Source organism: Osmia lignaria, chromosome 2 (assembly GCF_051020975.1).
Source record: "Osmia lignaria lignaria isolate PbOS001 chromosome 2, iyOsmLign1, whole genome shotgun sequence".
Taxonomy (NCBI): domain Eukaryota; kingdom Metazoa; phylum Arthropoda; class Insecta; order Hymenoptera; family Megachilidae; genus Osmia; species Osmia lignaria.
In genome coordinates, this window is record NC_135033.1 from 12,014,436 (window position 1) to 12,025,570 (window position 11,135).

The following is an 11,135-nucleotide window of genomic DNA, read 5'->3' on the forward strand; positions in this document are numbered from 1 at the left end:
AATAAATAATTGAGATTAAAATAGAATCTTAAAGGGCTTGTCAGATACTTTCAAAAAATCTGTTAAAATAAAAATAAATTTAAGAAAAGAATTATTGTAGAACAAGATTAACTATAAATCAATTTAAACAACACAGTAGATAAAAAAACAAATGAATTGCTGCAGCAACGTGAAATTTAAATCAATTCTAACTCGACCCTCGACAAAGATCACTTTTGATTTATATTAACTGATTTTAATTAATCATATCTCGTCAAGAATTGTTTGAGAAAGCTGTGAAAATGGATAATGACAATAACGAGAAAGATGATGGAACAGCAAAGCAAGCTGATGTTGTTATTAAAATTCAACTATTTCATGTTTCTATAACCTAACCGCGCGACTATCAGCGGTAAGAAATCTTTTAATAAAAGATTAAAAACGACATTTAAAGCTTTACTGGATAACATTGTTTTTAACTATCATTTTCCTTGCACTTATTAAAAGTTTTTACAATGATGAGTTTCTATGTGAGACTGCCATGTAAATTGTCAAAAGGGTAATAAGAAATTTCTTTTACAATCTTTATTTATTCCTTACTTCAATATCAATCTCCAATAGACAGACCACTGCTCTCCAATGAAATATTAATAACCCCTAAAAAGAACCCATAAGATAACTGAAAAAAACCATCCCATAACTTGACGATATAAAAGAAAGCCAAAAAAGAAAAAGATAGCATGGAGTCTCACAGTATAAAAACAATGAAAATCCAGACGAGCAATATCGCGAAATAATAAAAATCCAGATAAATCATAAAACGTGCGAGACGGTTTGTCGAAGGACGAATCTTTCGAGGTTCTTCGAGTAAGTGGCCGGTAATCGATGTGTCCTGGCTACGATTTATTAGCGAGGCTGGTAAAGTGTCGCGAATAAAAAGAAATCGCTCGTAAATTTCGGCTGGACCCGGTCTTATCGGGTACGAGACGCGATTAGTTGGGGGTAGACCGACGGTTAGTGGCGCGGCTGGGTGACGAGGATCGTGAAAAAGTAAGGATCGACGAGATGGATGTGTCCTGTCACCTTGCTAGAATGACACGTTTCAGGACGATGGGAGCGAGGACAGCGAGGCACCTTCGGAGGGTAGCTCGGCGAGCAGCACCTTTTGTACTCTGGAGAAGCAGTACGAGAAGGTGAGGAGGTTCTCTTTCCGGGAACATTCTTTCTTCTTGTCCGATAACGTCAACGTTAAACGTCCGATCACGCGATATCGCGTGTTTCATCGTCACCGTTTCATCCCTCAAGTTTTATCATTGGTTCAACTAGGATTTTTCCCATGGTGGACTAAATTTCTTTGAAATTTTCGAAATCTAAAATTCTAAAATATTGAAATTAAAAAATTTTTTAAATTAAGCATCCAGATTGACTTGTATTCACAGATCCTTTTTCTCGAAACAATAACTGTCAATTAAAAGGGTAATGAATAAGTTGCAGAGTTTCTACACTTCCATTTACTAACGATGAGGTATCTTGATGCATTGAAATGATATCAGTGGTTTTGTTCCTTAGGCGCTGGGGGAAATAAAAGACAACGAAGCATTGGTTCGTTTTAAAGACAAATACACCACTCTCTTTGAATCTCTATACAATGCGCACAGAACGGAAAAAGAGCTGACGGAGAAGTATGATGCACTGCAGGTATAATTGCACTTACAAATAAAAAATTAAGTAAAAATTCTAAAATATTTTATTCGAAATTTTGATTTCGATCTTTCCTATCGAAATGGTGAAATTTTAGGTGTTACGGAACACTTTAAGAGTCCTTGTCGAGTTTCGAAGTGAAAGGTAATCGAATCTAACCGAAAGCTGGTAATTTCAGGAGGAAGTTTTCGCGAACGAGGAGAAAATTCGCGAGTTGACGGAAACTATCATGAACAACAACGAGGAGATCGAGAGGTTGAACCTCGAGGTGATGAATACGACGAGGCGAGCTGACGCGGCTCACACGCGCGAACAGAATGCACAGGAAGTGATCGAGAACCTGCGATTGAACGTCACTCAGTTGACCCAGGAAATCGCTCAGAAGAACAGACTGCTCGCCGCTGGCGAGGAGTAAGTCTCTCCTTTGCTATTTTACCCATTCACATTTTCACACCATTTCTGCCTTTTCGTTGCAAGTAACTGCTCTACCACTTTTCATCTTTCATCTTTCACCACTTTTGAATAATTTTAAAGTAACCCAAGGAAATTTCCAATCACAGTTTTAATTAATAATACATATCGCCAAAGTGAAAATAATTTCGACCCACTTTTGAGGCTTGTATTTGGGATCACTATGCAGAACCGTCGAACGAGAATCCGGTTAAAGGGGATAAAGTTCCTAGTGACAAAATAATCCTTCGTGGGACGTGTCTGCGGGAAGCTTGAATAATCTAATTTCGTAACACGTTCTACGAACGAACGTGCAGGATCATTTTACAAAGCAATTTTCCTCTTCGAAAGAAGATCGTTGGATTATCGGTAGCAAAGATGTATGTACGTGTGTGTATGAATCCAGGTGAAATCTGAACAAATTCCATGCCTCTAGGATAGTTATTTGATAGCCTCAAGCCTGTGGTGCGCCACAGGAAGCTAAATTATCCTTTAGAGATCCATATTTCAGTACAAGGGTCAGTTTGCCAGAGGCAATCAACAAATCTGAAAATTAGAAATTATATAAAATAGATGTTTAATTAACGAAATTTAAGGTAAATTTCAATTTTAATGGCTACACCCCTATTGCACTCTGGTCTATATTATCATCTTCTTCTTAAATGAAGATTCCCTTTGGGGACTTGGAAATTTCTCTCTTCTTCTGTGCTTCATTCCTAAGATATATTATAAACAAATTATATACCATATTCCAATTATTTGTCTTTGATTATTGTACAACGGATGTCGAGGATTAAATTTGCTCCAATTCCTGTAGGTTGGTTCACGTGATCAGGTTGAATAAATGACATCGTCATCATGGCATCGATGGTGTGTGTGTGGGTGCATCGTGATCGCGTTGAAGCCACAAGGATGTCCTGAGAGACTAATCCTCGAGCAAGAAGGAGCGTGTCCAATAAAGGTCTCTTTGTTTAGTCAACACGGTCAGAAATGCAATTCCGTTCCAACGGAACCGTAGGTTGTGGCATGGTGGTCCATAAAGATGTTGTGCTTCGTTTCACTCGGTTTAACAGAGACAAAGGACTGGCAGAGGCTGTCTTTAACTTCCGGCCAACTCCGTCGCAAAGGGTTGAAACACTCGATCGATGCTTCTCTCACGACAGCTTTGTAATTGCTTAATAGGAACCGACGCGACGGTTTCGTCCTCTCCTATTCACGGTCTTCTCTCTGCTCCTGCTTTCGAACTGCTTCATCTTCTCTATCACTTCTTTTCACATTTGTCACCTTCTTTCTTAAATGTTTTCGTGAGTTAAAAATTATGGGATATGGAATTCATCAAAAAAGTAAAATTTAGAAAATGAAAACAATAGAAAATTAAATTAGAATCGGGGCTCACCATTCAAGTTAATAATTTTAATCTTTCGATTTATCTACAGTGGAATTCGAGTAATTATTACATGATTCGCAGCGAATGTGTTAAATTCAACAATTCAATTAATCTTGTAGCAGCACAGCTACCAAACAAAAGGAGATGCTTCAGCAGGAGAAGGAGAAACTGACGAGCGAGGTGGACACGTTGAGGGAACGGTTGAAGAACATGTCTTCGTACACCGACGAACTTGAGAAGAGGAACAGCCTGGTGGGCCATCAGATAGAGCAGATGCAGGAGAACCTGGACACCCAGCTGAGTGAAATCTCGAAAGAACGACGAGCCAAGCAGATTGCTCAGGATGAGGTACAACATCTACAAGAGGAGCTTATTGCAAAAACGGATAATCTCCATGTAAGGGTTTCTTGATTATTCTGCTGACTAATTTCTAACCACGTTGTATAGTTTCATGGTTTATTATAAGTTACAATAATATCAGAGAAATTAATAAATAAATAATGAAATGTTTATTGGCATGTATTAGAAAGAAAAAAGAAAAACAAAACGAATCATTTTTATAAATAACTACATTTCGACATACAATTCTTCTTTTTTAAATTTTTCAGTTTTGTTAAATAAATGTTCAACTTTGCCTTACTATTTTAAAACTTGAACTTCCATGTTGACTCGTATCCGACGAGAAAGTCGCGAGTTTCGCACTTAAAACTTTTGTTCCCAGCCTCCTTCCCAGGCTTTTTCCGAGTGAAAATCAAACAAATAGCATCTTCCTCGGCTACCTCGTTCTACGACCTCAAAATTCACGTGAAAGTTTAACAAGTTTCGCGACAGGTAACAGAAACGAAGCGACTCTGCTAGGTTGAGATAGTAAGTGCCGTCTGACAACTTGAAGAAACTACATTTTAATGTTTCTCCACTTTCGAGAACAATGCTTCCTTTCATAACTACTGAGATTCATTGAAAATATTAATATTTTATGTAAATTATGACGACTTTTAGCAACTTCATTACTTGAGATTAATTACAGAATTGAACTTATCTAGGCTGCGAATTCGTCGATCCAAGCAGCAGCGGACAACATATTCAGGCTAGAAAGTTTAGTGAAAGAGCATAAAGTATCCAGCGAGAAAATGCAGAAGGAGATAAACAAGCTGTCTGTAAAAAAATCGAATCTTCAGACGGATCTCGATAACGCGAACACTCAAATAGAAAATCTTGAAAAGGACATTGCATCGAAGGAAAAGCAGCTGAAGGAAACGAAGCTGGCGTTACACAAGTAACTGTTGTTATCTTGATTATATTCATTAAATTTATCTCATTAAATTTATTAACATGTTCTTATACTATGAATATTTTTCATATAGGAGTAATAGAGGGTAGTAAAGGGGGTAGTTTTTACTCCTTAATATGAATTTCTACAGATAAAACAAAATAGGTTTTCTAATATTTTTCAACCTTCTATCCACTTGTCTCCTCTTGTTAATTAAAATCTTTTAAAAAAAAATAAATGTGAATTGTTGTACGTAACGAGTTAACTGTCACGTAACCCATAATGCATCGTTTCGTTTCACGTTAATAAAATATCAGTCGCGACAGAAGCGTAATTGATCGCAACGACGAAACGGGTAATTCGAGCAGCATTATTCGTTGGGTTATTTGCGAAATTATATTCGTGACGACCGATACCGATTGCTAGTTGCAATGCACAGGGAGGAAATTTATTTTCCATTAAATTTTGCATTACAATGCAACGTCGATACGTACGCGGTGTACGTATAATTGCTATGCAAATCGTTCTGTATTTCGCAGGGATACAACGGGGATATTGTTGACAAGAATCGCGCTTATTTTTCTTTCCTTTGACAAAATGATAACAGTTTTTTGCATACAAAGAGGAGAAAAGTGTTTTCTTGTCCCTTGGTCTGCGAGAAGAAATAATTTTCAAAGGATTAAGCTCTAATTTATTTATAAATAAGCAGCAGTTATATGTATCTTTGGTACATTCAGAATGCAACAATGAAGACGGTCTTAAATTAACGATCGTTAGAGCGCATAATACTAGGTTGAATTATTAGGTCTATGCAGAGGTTCTGCCGCTTTCCTTAGCATTGCAACGAGAACAAATAACAGGATCAATTTGTTATATAATGTGTGCTATTATTTAGAACTGTTTGCTACTCTTCATTACCATAATGCAATTTAACATCATAATGCCAGTGCATGTTCCATTAAATTTCCTTGGCTTCTCCTTTTCGAATTTATCCTTCTCGTGAGATGTTGCACGTGAAATGCTAATTTCATTTTACTTAGAAGATTGCCTAAGCTAAATTGGGAACCGGCTGAAATTTAATTGAATTAGAACTTAATTACTTGGAGAATTTTCTCATTGATCTGTGATCAGTTGAACTCTTTCAAATAAAGATTTTAGTCTTTTGCTTTGCTAATATTATTTTATGAAATATGAAATTCTTTCGTTTAACAATTAATAGATCGTAATTGACAGAGTAGTAACTGACCCGGCTCGACCGTCTGAGGGTTCTTATTAATCAGAGTCGTGTAATCAACTTCCCAAAGAAAATAGATAATTTTCTAAATATATTATTACTTTTCCACGTTGCAGAATGAAAATAGAGATGACGAAGATGAAATCCGACGCGGGTACCACAACGAAACGGTTACAGAAACTCGAGTTAGAACGATCAGATTTCGAGCAGCAGATGAAGCAAGCTTTGATATCAATGAGAAATGCTGAACAAGAGACGCTGATACACCGGAAGCAGTATACTGACAAACAGCAACAGATCGAGGTTCTGTTGCGCGAGAAGAACATCCTGGCGCGTAACCAGGAGACCCTAGGAGAACAAATTAAGAGGCTGAACCACCAGCTGGTGGTGAGCGACTACGGTAGGCGAAAGATCGAGGCTGAATTGGACGATACAGCGCGAAATGTCATGGAACTGACCAAACAACTGCAGACGGTTGAAAAGGAGAGGGAAAAACATAGTCAGACGATAAAGGACTTGGCATATCAGGTGAGTTTTTATCATTTGGTGTAGTGCAATATTCAACACGATATGTTTTAATACTTTAAAAGCAACGATATTTGAAGAAAAGTATCTAAATGAAATTTATATTGCGTGATTAGTTCTATATAAAATGTATGACTGCCCAATCGTTGACCTGTACTACTGAATTTAGAATGTATTTTTAGATTTTCTTATACCATTATAAAATTATTATTCACTATGTAATTTTCATTTATTAGAATCTGTACACTGTTAGCAGTTCCCTCTAAACATTACGGCGCATTAATCGTTGACTCGTACCACTGCATTCAGAGTGCATCTTCGATTACGTTAACAGGTGGAGGATCACATAAGTGAAATTAAGCTAAAGCAGCTGGAGATTTCGAATTACAAGAAGAAGTTAATAGAAGCTGAGACAAAATACCGTCAACAGCAGAATCTATTCGAGGCTGTCCGTGCTGAAAGAAACGCGTATAGCAAAAGTTTGGTAGAGTCACAGGACGAGACACAGGAATTGAAGAACAAGTTGTCAGTACTTAGCCATCAGATCGAGCAGTTGAAGGAAGATATCGTGACGAAGGAGACCAACCTGATCAAAGAAGAATTTCGTACGTGGTTTTCATTTCTTATTTTTATGGCAAACATAAAATACCATTACGTCCCAATGCTGAGAAGATCTCTCTAATGCTTCTTTACTCGAACTTCTCACGCTATCGTTTGTCTTCCAGTTCGCAACAAGGTAGAAAAAGAAAAGGAAGGCATAAGAATCGAACTGCAATCTGCTCGCAAAGACGCGAGTGCTCTGAAACGCGAGATCGAGAAGATGAAAGAAGAAGAGAAGAGCCTTCGTCAGGTAATCGCGAAGGCAGAATCAGACATAGGACGCCACAAGAAGGACATAGATACCGTGATGAACGAAAGGGATATTATTGGCACCCAATTAGTCAGAAGAAACGACGAATTGAGCCTTCAGTATAGCAGAATAAAAGTGTTGCACGGTACTCTTCAACGTGGCGAGGTTCAGTACAATCAGAGGTTGGAAGATATTAGATTGCTGAAACTAGAGGTGAACAAACTGAGGACAGAGAATACTCTGTTGACGAAGAACATAGAAAACATGAGTGATCTACGTCAGGAAGTATTTCATTTGAATCGTGATTTAACCAGAGAGAGGCTGAAGGTTATGGCACTGGAAGAGGAAGTACAGACTCCATTGAATATTCATAGATGGAGAAAACTTCAAGTATATCGATCTTTATTATTGTTAATGAAGAAATTTTCGAAAAACGTTTTATCGATATTTAATATGAAATCCGTTTTTCTGGACTTTTTAATAGGGTTCTGATCCTTCCACCTATGAATTGTTGAGGAAAACTCAAATTCTTCAAAAGCGAGTGATTAAAATGGCTCACGATATAATTGGAAAAGAAAAGAAAATTAAAGATACGGAGAAATTGTACACTAATCTTCGTGAAGTTCTGTCGCAGCACCCAGGACCCGAGGTGGCGATTTCTCTGAATAAAACTCAGAAAGCCTTGCGTGAAAGGGGAGAAGAAATGAAGGTAACTCAACAAATTTCTTTATATACGTTTTTAATTTTTCTGCTTATATCCATTTTTATAGTTTTCTAATATTTTAAACAATTCTGCGAGTCTGCAGCAGCTCTAGAAAAAATTCAAGCATAAATTTTTCAAACTCCAATTCATAAGAATATTTCTTTAGTGTCTGATCGCAGAATTGAACATGTATGAAGTCCAGATCTGCGATTACAAGGTCGACATGGAGAAGATGAACAACGAGATAACAGATCTAAAGAAAAAATATTACACTCAAAAACGAAAGTTACAAAAATCGAAGGAATTCAAACCAAGACGAAACAGCGACACAATGCTACCAGTGGTAACTCGTTCCGCAAAGAAATTCTGCGGTGGAGGCTTTAACATGGCAGCTCCTACCCCGCGAAACTGTTTTCTCGTACACTCTGCAAGTAGATGAACTCGATTGGGGTTTCTAAGGGTGACAGGGAAGGGGTGCAGCCCGTTCTATTTGCCAAAGGTGGCGATACGACACTGTAATGAAAATATAACAGTGTACTTGACAGAATTTCTGTTGTGTGCTTTTCGTGTTTTCGAAGCTTTGCTCTCTGCTCTGTCGTTTTTCCCCGGTCCTCTTAATGTCTGTCAATATTTGCGACCACAGTCTCTGTTTTGCTCGACCATGGGAATATAGCGTTGCTGATTGCTGTCCAGTAACTACCAGGGTAAGTCTGTTTTCCGTTTCCCCTTATCAGTGAAACAGGTATTTAACAAAGTAAGTCGTTATATCTTTTTCTATTGATATACGAATAATATATGAAGGTACAAGTTCATACGGGGATATATATACAGATGTGCGTTATAGTTTACCAACTAATATCGATTAATTTCCTATAATCATTCCTTTCCTTCCCCATTCCGAGTATTGGAAACGTTCCTACTGTGTCTGGCACAGTTTGTGGTTCATGGTACGCGGCAAGTAATAGCCAAAGCAATTGCAGGGACCGCAGATAAACGCTTCGGGAGTGTTCATCGACGCGTAAATCGAACGTTGCTCGAACGGACATCAAATTAAGCAATGATCCGAGCAAGGAAGCCAATGGAAGAGGAAGCAGGTATACGACGTCTCGAAGAAACCACTTCGTTTTCCGTTTAATCAGGTATGGTTCAATCGCAGGCGACTGTGTTGAATTTTTTCAATTTCAAATAAAATAAGAACAATATTAGAAATATTAGAAATATTATTTTAATTTTGAAATATTTTGTTATATTTATTGCTTATAATTTCAAATGACGTGGCAATCGACGTGATGAAAAAAGTCTATTTTCCTGAATTTTGCTCATCCCTGATAAAAAATGAAATTTCAGTCAAAGGTATAAATTATTCGTGAACATGTTCTTAGAGCCACGAACGAAATATCATTTTAGAAGGTGTAGGTAAAGGTAGCGACAGTGTAAGTTCACGCGGATGTCCTTAAAGGCACCCCGGAGGATCGGCCGGATGTCGAAGATTCATGCGGACAGCAATATCAAGCCACTAGAGATGTTCCGTAGCTGGTAATTCCATTTCAGATGAAAGTAATTCATCCCAGACCGAAATAGATACGACCTTTGAATTTACTAAGGAAATTTATCGAACCTTCGATGCCTAAGAAATCGCATTGGGAGAGACGAGTAATAAACGAATATAGTATCGAGTGTAATTAGTAGTCGAATGTAATTAAGAAGAATTATGTTCCTGGAAAAATCTGGATGCAAAATAGACGTTTGCCGGAGCTTAAACGCAGAGAGAAGCTTAAGCTGAAAGTAGCCTTAATACAATTCTCCGGAAACGAAAGTAATATTCTCAATAAGCTGAAGACGAAAGATGAATCCTTGATTGAGCTCGATACTTTTAGAGATGGGTCTTCGAGAAATTTATAAGAGTTTCAACATTTTTTATTAATGTCATAGTGGCAATAATGGCAATAATTGAACATTATTACTGTTACTATTAAGGAATGATGATATTATCTCGATTTCAGTGCTGACATCAAAGTATAGTGATAACGAGGTAGTAATACCGGATAACAATGTATAGGAACCACCCAGTACATTGATCAAATTCGTATCACGATTGCCGGATTGATGCACCATCACGCCTTGTTTACATAATTCAGGTTTCGATTAACATTGCATCGGCAAGAGCCGTGTAATCCGCGAGCTCAGGTAGAACAATTGTCAGAATTAGGATGCGTGCTATCGTACGTTGTCCAGTTAATTGCATTATACATATTAATATAGACCTCCTATTTACCAGGCTTTAACGTGCAATATTATTTAAAGATTTATGCTTGCTCATTTAAGCATTACAAATTTTAATATATTTTATGAAACTTTATTGTTGAAAAGGTGCATAATTTTTCATATTTTTGCAATAATTTGATTAAAAATATCATATTGGTGAATTTTAATGACTCCGAAATTTAAAATTTAATTATTTTATTTTGAAGTTTGTTTAATTAAATTTGTTTCCACCCTCGTTATTTTTCAATTCTCATTTTTGAAATTTGCAAACGTAAACCATATCCAATAGGAAAATTTTCCTGTTGAACACAGCTTACACCCACGGTGCAAACTGTAAACCACGAAAGCCTGAAATCTCTAATCTAGTCATTTTTCAACTTTAATCTACCTCCATAAATTCCATAAGCTAAAGCTATAATATTTCAACTTAAAAGAAAAAAAAAAAAAAAAAAAAAAAAAACTATCTTCTGCGTGAAATCTCAGCTTGAAAATGTTCGAATCGAATATCCTGAGGATCAGAAACGATTGTTGAAGTTCAATTATACAGAAAATGTCTTTATGTAGAGGGTGGTTATTTTTCGAGAGAGTACGTCAGCCTTTCCCCGGCAAGAAAATCCAATATCTGAGGTCTTTCACTTCCTTCGAATATCCGGCTCGATTCAATTCTTCCAGAAGGATGCGCAACGACCTCGTTGATTTTCGGAAATAACATACGAATCTCAGAGGAGAGTCGTTACTTATGGTTCGACTGTAACTCCATTCGATACGGTA

General features: G+C 37.1%; 1 protein-coding gene across 1 annotated transcript; it reads left to right on the top strand.

Moving 5' to 3' along the window:
- The first annotated feature begins 193 nt into the window (after window positions 1-193).
- LOC117606917 (cilia- and flagella-associated protein 58) lies at window positions 194-9,003 on the top strand. Its single transcript, XM_034329948.2, has 11 exons — window positions 194-332; window positions 1,086-1,172; window positions 1,549-1,677; window positions 1,859-2,091; window positions 3,637-3,913; window positions 4,561-4,793; window positions 6,138-6,549; window positions 6,881-7,151; window positions 7,272-7,786; window positions 7,881-8,105; window positions 8,266-9,003. Exons 1-11 carry the CDS (start codon window positions 282-284, stop codon window positions 8,536-8,538), a joined length of 2,706 nt encoding a protein of 901 aa, XP_034185839.1. The 5' UTR covers window positions 194-281; the 3' UTR covers window positions 8,539-9,003.
- The last annotated feature ends 2,132 nt before the right edge of the window (window positions 9,004-11,135 follow it).